This window comes from Syngnathoides biaculeatus, chromosome 2 (genome assembly GCF_019802595.1).
Source record: "Syngnathoides biaculeatus isolate LvHL_M chromosome 2, ASM1980259v1, whole genome shotgun sequence".
Taxonomy (NCBI): domain Eukaryota; kingdom Metazoa; phylum Chordata; class Actinopteri; order Syngnathiformes; family Syngnathidae; genus Syngnathoides; species Syngnathoides biaculeatus.
Genome location: NC_084641.1, coordinates 6,326,240 through 6,340,857, shown reverse-complemented (window position 1 = coordinate 6,340,857; position 14,618 = coordinate 6,326,240). Strand labels below are relative to the sequence as shown.

The 14,618-nt window shown below is 42.5% G+C and overlaps 1 protein-coding gene across 1 annotated transcript in view; it reads left to right on the top strand.

Moving 5' to 3' along the window:
- The first annotated feature begins 355 nt into the window (after nucleotides 1–355).
- LOC133505834 (aryl hydrocarbon receptor-like) overlaps nucleotides 356–14,618 on the top strand; it is a 32,708-nt gene continuing 18,445 nt past the window's right edge. Inside the window, exons 1-2 of the mRNA XM_061829336.1 lie at nucleotides 356–765; nucleotides 5,998–6,185. Of these exons, the coding sequence (XP_061685320.1) occupies nucleotides 707–765; nucleotides 5,998–6,185 (247 nt within the window). The 5' untranslated portion in view covers nucleotides 356–706. The remainder of the gene's footprint in view (nucleotides 766–5,997; nucleotides 6,186–14,618) is intronic.

The following is a 14,618-nucleotide window of genomic DNA, read 5'->3' as shown; positions in this document are numbered from 1 at the left end:
ATTCATCTGTCTCATTAAATAGTTATTTTATCATAAATAATACAAACATAGAAATTCAAATATGCATTCAGCGTTGGTTTATTTGAATAACTAATGTGTTAACTATTTACAATTCCATTAATTATAAATTCAACAATAAGGTACGGATAGCTTTTAATATATATATATATATATTATATATATATATATATATATATAGTACATTTCTTACATACACCCAGTCTTACTCGCTTACATACAAGTCTAAAGTACGTACGAGCAAGTTAATGTACTAGTGCAAACCTTTTGGACTTTTAAGGTTGTCCTTCCGGTTAGCGCACTTCTCTCTATTCACTCGATCCACGCTCCTATGTAGTCCACCTTAAACACTTCATGGTCATTTTTGTGTGCAGCCACATTCGACTTCTTCTCAAGTTGGGCTGCTCGGGCGACACACCGGTGGATCTCCACAAATCGTCACTTTAAAATACAAAATAAAGTCCCTGCATTTGAACTTTGTGGGCGGTTTCGTCGTGGGTTTGTCAAGCTGTAGCACTCTGCTGGCTTCAGATGGGCGTTTCGACGGAAATAAACAGAACGCCCCTCCAAAAAGTATTGATTCATTTTTCAAACTTTCGCTGAGGATGTGGTTATTTTTTGGGTGCATGGCTATCAAAACGTGATTAAACTACCGTTGGGATTTTTTTTTTTTGCCTCGGATCTCAACATGCTGGCGAGCACGGCCATTTACGCCGTGAGGAAACGGAAGAAGCCGCTTCAAAAAATGTAAGTAAAAACAAACGTAAAAACAAAACTACCCCCAATATTCCCACTACAATCAAATTACTTAAAATACAGCAACAGTACGCTGTTCGCGTCTGTTCTATTCTGTCGCCATGGCTCATAAGGAACACGCTAAAACAACGTGTTTCTGATGTATATATAATTATTTTATATATTACATATATATATATACACACACACACACGTACTGTATTTTCAGTATCTGGAAGTACTATATTTTCTGGTAAGTAGTATCGTAGTGATTCTAATCATCTGTTTCATTTAAAAGGTTTATTGCACAGGCTGAAATGTACTTAAGATGATAAAACATTGTTTCAGGTCAGTTTCATACAAGACTCGTTTTGCTAACTATAATCGGAGGAAAAACTTGAGTAGTTTTCCCGTCTTTTATTAAATTTTAGACTGCCCCTATTTAGAAGAAAAATCACTGAAAACTTGCTGGAGGTGAAATGACAAGACAAGTCCTGCATAAGCACAGCAAATGAGCAAAAAAATTATAAATTACCTGATTACAACTAAAAGAAAAAACGTGTATGCTTTTGATCAGATTAGACAGAGAATCTTTGAATGCCAGAAGCCGGAGGTTTTTAAGATAGCTCGATACAGAACAATTGCACCATTCATCATTATTCTGCCAAAAAAAAAATAAAAAATCTGCCAAACAAGGCCATGGATGGAGTTTATCTTGAGTCTTTGTATCAGCACCGTTATCGGTGTTAATGTTCCCTTGGCTCAAGTTCATCCATGTTGCTTCTGTCCCTTTTCTTTTGCATTACCAAGATCCCAACCTCCCAATCTATATAGATCTCAACTGAGGCTGACTTTTCTTTTAACATCGTCGTCTGTGAAGCTTGAAAAAAGTAACAAGCTTACAACAAATAAAGGAGTAGAATGTACAGATGTTTTTAAATGTAATGTAAATGTAATGATTAAAAGTCAGGAAAAAAACAGATAATAAAATAAGAGAAGGCCTGCTGTGATGCGGAAAGCTATGTAAGCACCACCGTCACACGATAAGTTGCTTTTCCATGCTCAAACGACATGATTAACTAAGTTGCAGGCAGGCTTTTGTCCCTGCAGTGGGCAGGGAGTGAAATATTTAGCTCATACACGATAGAAGACTGTCCCACGCTGGTTACACAATCTGGTTAGACTGAGTGCAGGCCCACCCAGTCTGCTTAACAAGAACACTGCTGCCATTTCATATTCTCTGTAACATTTTGAGTCATCCAGTTCTCGTGCGTGCACTTTGAGGGCTCCATTTTGGAGGTTGTGGTCACCATGGGAGCGGACCACACAACAACTGGATGTCCCTCTAATTTTTACAACAGCGAAACACAAGTTGTTGTCCCTCAGCCAAATGAGCGAGTGAGCCGTTTTTAGAGATTGCTTCACTTTATTTCCAGATTGATGTCTTATGAAACTATGTGCAGCCATCAAACACAATATAAACTAAGTACTGTACAAATGAACAAATTCAAGATCATGAAGCCTATAACTGAGTTTTTATAAGTACAAAGACAATTAATTGTCCCTTGGTCCATTTTATGCTTGACCAGTGAGCTAATTCAAGATTCAGGACTTCAACTCTGTTTCATCTTTCGATAACTTTTGTGTGTTTCTCTGCTTATATGTGTCCTAAAGTTCATCTTTCCACAGATCCCAGAGAGAAATAGTTCTTCCATGGGTCCTCTCACCCTAATGCTACATTTGTATGTGACATTGCCTTGAAAGAGGTTTGCTATTACCAGTCATTGTGATTTGACAGGGACCTATGCACCCGCGGACCATCGCACTCGTAAATCTGCACAATGAAGCATGAAAAATCACGAGCGTAAAATTTGTTACGAGTAGAAATACATAGATATTGAAAGACGTCGCTTATTTTGTGCAGTCTTGACCAATGTTCCCTCTAAGCTGCGCCACTGTGCAATTGCGCACTTGTCGCACACTCTCAGCGCACATGAAAACCAATCCAGCGCAGTGAACCACAGACTGTCTTTTTTGTTTTTTTAAACACAGAAGCACACAGTCTCTAACAACGAGCTGCTGCTCAACTTACTTCTTCCTAGTTTACCTGGCACTGTGCCCCTCCACTCTTAAAGGGCTACACTCATACGTACAAACAGAACAGACACCCGCAACTTTATATCTGCGGGCATGACTGACCACACCTGTACATTTTTCAAATGTGAGTAACTGTATTACTCTGAATCTTTGTGACTTGGAAGTGATTGGTCAGGAAAGCGTGCAGATTTTTCTGTGTAATTTTGATTGTTCTCCCTGTGCTTGTGTGGGTTTTCCGGCGATACCTGTTACAACAAATATATGTGATTTCATTTTTTTGTCCTTCCCTCCCTTGACCCAAACAGACAAAGGTCTATGTCACGCAAAAAGCATTAATGGACTGTAAGTCAGCTGTATTCACTCAGCGGATGTTTTTAGTCAAAGCTGCTCTTGGGAATTCATATTTCTCCTCTTCCTTGATTTGAAAATGTTACAACAGTAGCCTCTTTCCCAGTGAACACCGAACTTGGCATTTACACAGCTTTTTGTCCTGTTTGCATCACTATCAGCCCTCATATTTGGCAATGTGACGCTTATCGAAATTTGCATTTTTCTTTTTTTTTTTAATCGGATAGCCTATAATAAATCAATTTAAAACTGGGTAAACGTCGGGGAACCATGCATCCATCCATCAATTTTCTTGGCTGCTTATCCTCACAAGGGTCACGGGGTGTGCTGCAGCCTATCCCTGCTGTCGATGGGCAGGAGGCGGAGTACACCCTGAACTGGTTGCAAAAAAATCGCAGGGCACATCGAAACAAACAGCCGTACTCACAATCACACCTAGGAGCGATTTAGCGTCTCCAATTAATGTTGCATGTTTTTGGGATGTGGGAGGAAACCGGAATACCCGGAGAAAACCCATGCAGGCAAGGAGAGAACATGCAAACTCCACACAGGCGGCTCCGGGATTGAACTCAGGACCTCAAAACTGTGAGATCAATGCTTTCCAACTGAGCCACCGTACCGCCGTCTGGGACCTATTTATTGTATTTATTTTTAACATATTTAGGATAGCGCCAAGAGATGCAGTCCCTCATTTTTGAGGGGGTCACAACACAAATACCCAGAATATGGTATTACAAAACATAGATTACAACAACACACAACAAACGTAGAAACACATTGCTCTACTACCATACTCAACACCAACATACCAAGTAGCTCTAAGTTTTCAGCCAACTTTATGAGAGATTGTGCTGACCCTGGGAACTGACCGTACAAAATGTTTTGTTTTTGTTGGAACTTAAAAGAAAGATAAGTGAAAGATGACCATTTCAGTTGTATTGAAATTTTGTAATATTTTATTTGTTGTTGAAAACTCTCGGAGGTTATATAATTTCAGGTTTATTTAACTTCATAAGACATGGTGCTGAGCCTAGTAGCTCCCTGCGGATTTTGCTAGATATTTAAAATTAAAAGTCCATTGTCTAAGATTAATTATAAGCTCTAAAATGTTGCAAATCTGAAAAGCGATTTCATTAACGTGCGGAAAGACATTTAAATTATGTTAAGTGTCGGGAGTTTGTACTATTCAAAATTTTACTTTTATGTTTTTATTTTATTTTACTGCAAATGGGCCTTCTTGACTAATAATAATCAGTAACGGCCCAAGCAAATCACATCTAAATAAATTACTTAGATTTGTCAGGTGACCTAACATGCATGTTTTTGGAATGTGGGAGGAAAACAGGCTACCCAGAGAGAACTCATGCAAGTACGGGGAGAATATGCAAACTTATCAACATTGGAACTGTGAAGCAGAAGCTAACCACTTGAAAAAAAAACATTACTTCTTGCAAATATATAAATCCTGAACCTTGCCCTGTGCAGATTCTGAGAACTAGGATGGTTCTAGTTTTCCAAATCACTGGCACTAATTCACTTCCTTCATATCAGAACTCCATTGTCAAGAGGCAGTTTACTGGTACACTCTTTTCTTGAAAGGTGTCTCATTCACCTGAGACAGAGTACCTTTGTGTGATCGCAGGGGAGTGTTTTTTGAAGTCCAACTTGATCCCATTTTGGGCTGACGGACACACCCCTCACATTGCTGATATGCCAGATAGCGGCAGAGGCAGCAATAGTGGCCTCTTTTTGTTCTCACTGAAAGTCCTGCTGTCAGGAATGCGTTGATAACCATCTTGCCTTCATCTTGGATCCATCGTTTTCTGGAGGATTATTGTAAGCAGATGGCTGTTTTAACCGGAAGGAATGAAAGAATGTTCATATTTAACACTTTCAGCTCCAGAACTTGGTATGTACTGCAGCCATGAATGCATCACCAAGACTTGTCAAAGCTTTGCAATCGCTGACAAAAATGTTTAATTTTATTATTCCCACTTACTGTAAAGATTGATGCTGCAGATACTCTGCAATCTTATTGATTGTTTCGGAGTGAGCAAGACAATTTTTTTTTTTTTAAGTTTACATAAGTTCAATTTATTTCAATGATTCGGTTTTCATTAGTGCCTGCAAAAATGTTGAATGTAAGCACTGGAAATGCGAGTATCTTCTATTTACTGCACACCAACCCATCTGCCCTCACCTGAATCTTAAGTCCCATTATTCTATAACAACATCTGAATATGAATTAAGCTCTTCAACTACAATAATATTTTTTTCCCCATTAGGAGGTGAAGCTGAACAACCACTGAGAATGTTAGTTGTCAGTTAAAGTATTTAATTTATAGGCAGAAATTATATTACTGTACAACTGTGGTATCTAGAAATTTTATGTAAATTCATCAAGAGGACATAAAGTAAACAAGTGAGTGATGCACTGATGAAACAGTTGATCTGGAAAAGTTGTGATTCATTGTGGATCTGAGGACTGACAATGGTACGTGCCTTTTGGCTAAAAAAAAAAACAAAAAACTACAGACTTGGTATGATGTGCTTTATAAATACTTCAGGTACTCTCATGCTTATACAATGTACAGTATCATCAAGCCAGTGTGAGGTGATGCAGTTTCACATTGTACATCTTCCGATTCAGATTGTTACCTTAGTTCCTATGACGTTGTCTTCAGCTTCAGGGGAGACGAGCCAGTTAAAAAAAAAAAAAAAAAAAGCAGTTCACATTTTATCATGTTTTCCTGCTTATATTAGCCTTTTATTTAGTGCTCTTCACCATCTGTCTTGCAGACCCAAACTGCCACCTCCAGAAGGTGCCAAATCAAACCCGTCCAAACGGCACCGTGACCGACTGAACAGCGAGCTGGACAAACTGACCAGTCTGCTGCCCTTCACTGAAGAAGTTCGTGGTCGCCTGGATAAGTTATCCGTACTCCGCCTCAGTGTGGGTTACCTGAAGGTTAAGAGCTTCTTTAATGGTAAGTCTCAGGAGCAGAACTCAGAGCTGTACAGTACCACCGTGAAGTTTAGATTCAAACAAAATCAATCAACTGTTTCTGAGTGTCTTACTTGTGCCAGAACCCAATCATTTATTGAGTTAGTTGTAGGGCTGATGTCAAATGGAGTTTTACGTAACTTTCCAAGACTGAAGTTGGGACAGTAATGTGGGGACAAGGTGAACATTTGTTTTACTATGAGAGAAAATAAAAATGCCTCTTGAACTGGTTGCTCTAAAAAAATCGCAAATATCATCAGTGCGCCTCATCATCAAAGTGAGGCTAGGGTCATTCTGCTTGAATCACCTTTTTGCAGTTGCAGACTTACTGAAGGGCATAATCCATTTTTGCAGATGAGGTTTCATGGTGTGGGATCTCGTGTACAGGGTTACTAAATCCCTGTGTTGCTGTGAAATTGGCCCTTCTGGCACACCATATATTTGGAACTGACCTTTTGGCCAAAGGAGGTGTAAAGTTACGGGCCAGCACTTCAGTCTCTGTGTCTGTGTGTGGTTTATGAGCACAAATAGACACTACCTCAAGTTCAGTCGAAACGTCTATCAATGAGCTCATGTATCAGCCATGTTGAATTCTACACCTATCAAATTAGGAGTGTTTACTGAAGTCAATCAGTAAGACCCTCTCTTGCAGTATGTTACGCTCGATTCACCAGAGTCCTTCACATTTGTCCGTTTTATCCCTATCCTCGTGATTCTGATCATATCAGGGATTTTAACTATGGTCTTCACTTGTAAAACCCTAGGACCATTTTAACTTTGAGAGCCATCTGCCATCCCCCTCCTTCAATGTCTGGAGTTTATTGCTTATCTGAATCCCTCAGACATACATTGCTTTTGACTAATCTCTCCCCCAAACAAGAACTGACCCCACCTGACCTCCACAAATCCCATTGTTGTTGAAATGGCTAGACCTGTTTTCCTTTCACTTGGACAGCTCAGGGCTGTATGTATTCATGGGGCTTGGCACAGTCATTCACACCCACCACACTAGAAAGTTTCACAGTGTAGCTTAGTTATACTTCAAAGGCTCTTTCAAAGTAGCACTACATCAGAAATGCATTCTGATGCTTGTTATTATCCTACTCACTTGGCTTTTTAGTATTAACAACTTCTCATGACTTTTTCTTTTGGGGTTGTATTACTTACAATATATTGAGATGTTTGTTCTTTGGTCGCCAACCAATCGCATGTTACATATAGTATAAACAAACAACCATTCGAAGTAACATTCTTATCTACAGGCAATTCGGGCCTGTCCTCAATCAATCTACCACATATGTTTTTTGAATGTGGGAGGAAACCGGATTTCCCGGAGAAAACTCACACAGGCACGGGTAGAACACGCAAACTCCACATAGCTGGGATTTGAACCCTGGACCGCAGAAATGCAATGCAAACGTGCTAACCAGTCAACCACCGTTCCACCAAAAATAAATGAATGTGCATGTGAATTACGCGACATAATGGTTTGTGAACACAAGCAATATTTCTTGAAATATTGTCCGAAAATTTTATGAGCAGAGACCTTTGGAGTTCCCACTGTAAAATCAAACGTCAGGCTAGTATTAGTGAACACAACAATCAAGATAAAAGGATGGAAAAAAAAATCTGTGGACACTCGCTCAAGTTATATAGAGCAGTAGCCCTGAAGTCGTCAGATAATAAGGTGGGATGGGAAATTGGTCATGAGAGACTTTCTTACACAGTATCTACTTGTTTCTCTTTGTCAGACTTTTTCAAACCCACCATCGGTTGCACACTCCACTTCCAGGATGCTTCTATTGAACAAAGATGACAAGGAAGTGTAAAAGGTTTATCGGATGGCTGAATTAGTGTGGATAAAGAAATGTTCTGTCTCTGTCGCTTCACTCCTGTTTTGTCCAAGGCCACTGGCCATGGGGCTGTACAAAGTGTGTGTTTGGTCTGACGGGAAAGCTCCGAGGGTCAAGTCCCATGAATGTTCCTTACAACACCAGTATTGTTCGTTGTTTTGTAGTTGAAAGTCACAATTGGGTTTCATTCTCAGTTGCACTCATGTTACTGACTGCCAGCCGTACTTGATGACGTGTTCACTTACCCCATTAAGTTTTCTAAGGGAAATATCATAAATAATGATTAAAACATAGTGGATAGGAAGTTGCCACATATTTCCAGGTTAGAGTGACGCCATTGTGGCTCAAGCTTGCATTGGATTGAAGCAATTTGCGGTCTTATAATAGCTTGTCCAAACCTCCCTCCTCCAGTGGGCCTCAGGAAATACAGTACATACACTCCCTTGAAGGAGTTCTGTACTTTGTGTTTTGTTAGATATTTTCTTGCTCTGTCAACAAACACAAGCACCCCCCCCCCCCCCCCTCCCACCCAACCAGCCTGTGGATGGACTGTCCAGATGTGTTTTTTATGGAGAGAGCTAGGCCTTCTGACAGATGAATTCTTCTCAAGGTCCTTTTGAATCTTGGGACCGTGAATCTTAATGTGGAAACCCAGAAATGAAAACATGAATTATGAGGACTTGATTCTGGTGATTGAATGAGATATGCTTTTCTTTCCTGATTTGAGTTGTCATAAATGTGTCTCGTGCTTGTTTAGAACTCAAATGAATTGTATTACATTGTTACCTCTAATATGGGCAGAGGGACGGTGGATCAGCTGGTAAAGCGTTGGCCTCACAGTTCTGAGGTGCCGGGTTCAATAACGGACCCGCCTGTGTGGAGTTTGCATGTTCTCCCCGTGCCTGCGTGGGTTTCCTCCGGGCACTCCGGTTTCCTCCCACATCCCAAAATCATGCAACATTAATTGGACACTCTAAATTGCCCCTAGGTGTGATTGTGAGTGTGGCTTTATGTGTCTATGTGCCCTGCGATTGGCTGGCAACCAGTTCAGGGTGTAACCCGCCTCCCACCCCTTGAGACCTGGGATAGGCTCCAGCACTCCCCACGTCCTTAGTGCAGATAAGCGGTGAAGAAAATGCATGGAACGATGGATGGTACCTCTAATATGGTGTAACATAATGTCCTTTTACAGATCCCCTATTTGGAAATACTCACAGACCACGTCACGTGGCTCCCCTGTCCATCCCGAATGATGAAAATAAACGGAGTTCTGTTTTTGAGACGATAGTCTCCTTTACGTCAATGTGATCGCATCAGACCTCTTGAACTTCTTCATGAGGATTGGAGTCAAAATACAGCAGCCAAACATTCGTGTTGAAACCTGCCCAAGCAGCCACAACACAGACTTTGTGTCAGTGCGCTTCTATTTTGGGATTCATTATTGCAGTCTAATGCTGCCAAGCCAATATTAGTCTAGTTGAGCCCCAGAATTCTTTTGAAAATGTGTTTTATGAAATGGGACACAAATACGGTTTGAAAAATAACATGGGGTGGTATCTAGAAATATTTGCCTTTACACTCTTGAGCAGAGCTACCGAAATTATGATTTTGACAGTCAACCAGTCACGGATTACTTTTGCTCTTCGACGAGTGGGATCATATGTATTGTAAATCTCATCAAACCTGCAAGCAGCTCCTCTTAAATAACCATCATTAGATTGCACATTGAGGTGTTTAAGTTATATGCAAACTTAAAATAAAACTTAATGAGCTTTATGAACGATGGTCCAAACTAAATGGACTATACTCTTGAATATTTTAGCTGTGAAACTTGGATGTATTTTAAAATGGAAAGAAAAACTAGGCAATATTCATATTTACAAAATATAAACAAAAGAAAAATTTTACACTTTTGAATTTTATCAGGCATCTACATTTTTTAAATGTTGAAAGGGGGCTGGGGAGAGCACCATGCCAAAGAAAAGACATAACATTACACATAACCTATGTGTGCTAAAGCTAATATATTCATTTCTGAGACGATTGTCCCTCTTTCTCAGAAATTAAATCATTTTACTTTTTAGATGGTGATGCATCAATGTCATGTAGGTTTTTGTCACGACCCATCGTGGCCAGTGGGCGGTCGCCAACGAAGCTTCAACATGAGGCGGCCGGGGATCAGTCCCTGCCGAGGCAAGGTCATGAAGCAGTCGGGAATCATCTAGAGTGAAAACGATGGAGAGAAGAATCAAAGCCATGACTGCCACGTTCACCATCACAACCATCCCGAACCCCTTCCAGTTCCGGGGTGGGCCATCAGAACTCCCCAGCTCCTGTCACAGTCGAAACAGGGGTGTGGAGCGGCCGCGGGCCTGTCCCCGCTGAGACAGGGGTGAGGGATGGCTGCGGACCCGTCGCCGCAGGTACTGGAAGGAAGGGGACTGTGACGCTGCAACCGTCTGCTGGACAGGAGCGTGAGGCACTGGCGGAGCAATCACCACCTCCTGGACGGGAACGTGAGGCGGCGGCTGCAGAGCCATTGCCACCTACTGGACAGCAACATGAGGCGGCTGCGGCGCCATCGCCACCTCCTGGACAGGAACGTTAGGCGGCAGCGGCGCCATCACCACCTCCTGGACAGCAACGTGAGGCGGCTGCAAAGCCTTCGCCACCACCTGGACAGGAACGTGAGGCGGCTATGGAGCCCTCGCCACCGCCTGGACAGCTGCGCTGTTGCACTTCCGGTGTTTCCCTTGGCACTCCTGAACTCGTTTGAACCGCTTGTTCCTGAATGAGAGTCGGCTCCTTCAGATGGAGACCGACTGGCTCATAGTCAGGGGCCCCGGAGGTGAACTGGCAGACACTAGGGAGCGTGAATGGATCATTCCTGGGCACGGCACGGAGCGACAGGAATGATGAAGTCCTCCTCCTGTTCACTGGAGGAAAATAGTTCGCCTTTATCCTTTATCAAAATTCGCTCCAGCCTCTGAACTTAAGCCCTCTGCAAGTCGCTTCTGGGTCTTGTTCCTTGGGAACACGCACGTTGAAGGCGCTCTGGCAGGCTCATCCTCTATCGCCAATTCCACCCTTTTCCTACAGGGGTCGCCCGGACACCTGTCACCACCGCGACGTAGGTGTGACGCGCCAGTGAATCTCCTGCCAGCCGCGACGTGGGGTCGGCTAGGGAAGGAGTGGATGGGTGCCGTGACGTGAGAATCGGTCAGCACCGCGTCTGTCACAACCGCGACATGAGCATGGCGAGGCGGCGGATCTTTTTCCACTGCCACGTGAGCTTGCAGTGAATTTGTTGATACAGTGACGTGGGAATGGCGCGGCGGTGGATCCGTTGCCACAGCAATGTGAAACTTGCTCGGTAGCAGATCCGTAGCCACTGCAGCGTGGACGTGAGTCAACAGAGAGTCTGTTGAAACCGCGACGTCGGCGTAGCTCGGGTGGTTCTCTAATCCTTGCCGAACCTGGGCCGTGAGGACCTCCAGTTCGGCGCTCTGCCGCTCTATTTCCGCCCGCATTTCACGATAGAAGACCTTGTGATTTAGTGACCCCACCTCCCTGGCCAGATCGTTCTGTCACAACCTTTCTGATAACAGCTGATGCAGTTTACCACTACAGAGCACGTGAGCTCAAGACAGGAATGCAGACAAAGAAGAGAAAGTACCAATCTTTTTTTTTTGAGAGAAAAATAGTTTAAAAAAAGAAATGATGTGCAATATAAAAGGAATTGTTGACAATATTGATGGAAGAAGCAAGAGTGACATGTTGAGTAATCTTGCCAGCACTAACCTTTAACAGTTGAATTTCAGATCTATAGCATATACCCGTGCCTTGTTGGCCCTTGTAAAAGTACAACCAGGTACTGTATAAACCTTAAAGTCCAACAATTGTAAGGTACCCTTCAATTGCAGCTTTTTTCTAGACTTTACACCAATCTGATCATCTTAATCAGTATATGCTGGTGATTAGCATTTTATGATGATCGTCTGATCGTTTTTAATGTTGTAATTCACCAATCCCGTCACCACTGACTTCACTGATTGGCTCCGCAAAAGACATTTACTTCGCATTTAACTCGACACATTGTTCCATTTTGTCATCAGATTGGTGATCAGTTATCGTTTTTTAAGCTTGCTGATCAGTGATTGGCCCCAAAAATTCTGATCATGTGAAGCCATTTTTTTCTGTGGCCATTTTAGAAGTGACTTCGAAGGGTTTCTGATATGTAGCTGCTCAGAGGCAATTGAGGTTAAAAATGATAACCAATTTAGTGCAATGCTGATCAAATCATCACTTTTTTTGTATTTGATGTTTTAATGCCGGAGGTGGCCCAAAATTAGATGGCTGCAACAATTTCCAGTTTGTTTTACAGAGAAAAATGGCATAGTACAGATACTACAAAATACACCTGCAAATGTGGGCAATTAAGTGCTGTGTTTAGAGAAATCTTTCTATGATTACCTGTCTACTTTTCACAAGATCATGTGAATGAGTTTGTCAATCTGCACGCACAATAACTAATTTTTATGACAACTTATTGTTGCAACAAATGAGTACACACGGGGTTTGACTTACAGAAGGTAAAGGGAGACAAGTCCCTCAAAGTGAATCAGTAAATCAATCATTCCAATAAACACTCTCCCCACCCGCAACTTCCCTTCACTGCCCATTGAGAGCTGAGGCCTATTTGGGGGCAGATGAAGCTGTCTCCTTTTTGCACTATAATTTGCACTGGCACCTCTTGAGCCCCCTTGTTTTGCTATACCCCAACCAGTCCCAGATGTGTTGTCATTCGAGCATCTCTCGGGCCCACCAGCGACACTTGCAGGGGAGTAACCCCTCCGATGGCAAACAATGAAACAAACGTGTCTCTCTGCTCACTTGTCTCCAGTGACTCGGCGCTCACTCAAGGCCAGTTATCACACAAGAAGTGCACATAGAATTATGAGAGAGGTCTTGTCCTTCTCGAGAACCTTTTGTTTTTGCGTTCCTGGCTCGCTCAGATGTTTATCCAGAAAAGCACACCATTAAAACTAAAAATATTGACCAGTTTCACCTGATGTCTGACAGGAAATAATGTTTGGTCGAAGAATTTGTAGCATGAGGATTTCCCTGCTGTCCATAAAGTAGTTTGCTCGTTTTTTCGATGAAAATATGCCCCAATTTCTCCTAATGTCTGACAGGAAATTATTATTTGCAGAAGAAGTTGTAAAACGAAGGTATCCCTGTGATTGAGAAAGGTGCCCGTTTGGTTTGTCAGTCACAACTTGGGCTGAACTAGGTTTACACAAGCAATAGGGAGTTTGTAAAAATATGTCAAAACCAGTATTTTCATACACTACAATAAGAGTCATGAATATGGAAGCCACGGGTTTATTATTATCGAGAAGACAGGCTCCTTCTGGGTTGAATGTCTTTGTTTGATGACCCAACTGTTTCTGTGGAAGTCAGCACTTCCCTTCGCTGGCATATCTGCAGCTGTTTTCACCTCACATTTTTCGGTCTTATTTCAGTGACATTAGTTCTCATTTTAAAACTTTGTTCAGCTGTTGACCAGCTAACATTGAGTTATGTGACTGACACTGTCACGTGATTAGATCTGAAAACAGGTTTGCTTGTCTCACAGTGAGATGCAGATTCTTCAGTGCTGCTTGTCTTGTTTACATACTTTGGCCCAGGCAGATGAAAGAGGAGCTGGTGTATCCTTACAGCTTGTTCCGACATGTCTGTAAAATAGGACGTCCTTCCTGGCTTGCCCCCCACACCAATATATGGACCATTGCTTGTGTAGTGGCTCTGCATAGCACGAAGAGCAAGTCTGAATAGAATTGCCAATTTAATGACTGTACTGTATACCAATACCAGAAGTAACCTTAGAGATGACCAATAAATCTCTGACTTTGTCACGTCCCATCGGAACGAGAGTAGGACCCAAATGCAGGACTCGGAAGATGCAAGGTAGTTCAAGGAGACACGTTTATTATATGCAGAGGTAGGGGATCGAGCAGGCAGTCCGGTGCAACAGCGGTAGTTGGGACGTCGGGCGAAGAGAGCAGGTGAGCGGACAGGCAGGAGTCGGTACACAGGAGAACAATCAAAGCAGGCAGAAGTAACGAAGGAGTCAGGCTTACAAGGTTGGTCGGAGAACGGACGAAGGTCGGTACACACAGGTTCAATCAGGGAAACCGGAGCACACGAACGGGACATGAAGATCAACGAACTGGCGCCGGCCAGTTGTCATCGCGGTCATATAAATCCACAGCATAATCAGGCTGCATGAGGCGCAGGTGTGCACCTTCCAATCAGCGCACCTGCGCGGACACCCGCGCAGCTCGTGCTGGAGCGGCAGGCTCATGACAGACTTAGGTTAGTTTTTGTCCAGAGTTATGAAGAAATTACAGATTGCAGTGTAATGAGCTTGTCGGCCCATCACTACAGCCCAGCCAATTAATTGGGAGACCTTCTCAAAAGAATCATAATCAGCTGCAGTGCATTATTGCCAATGAAATACCGATGTATTTTTACTCTCTCATGAAACATTAAATGCTGTT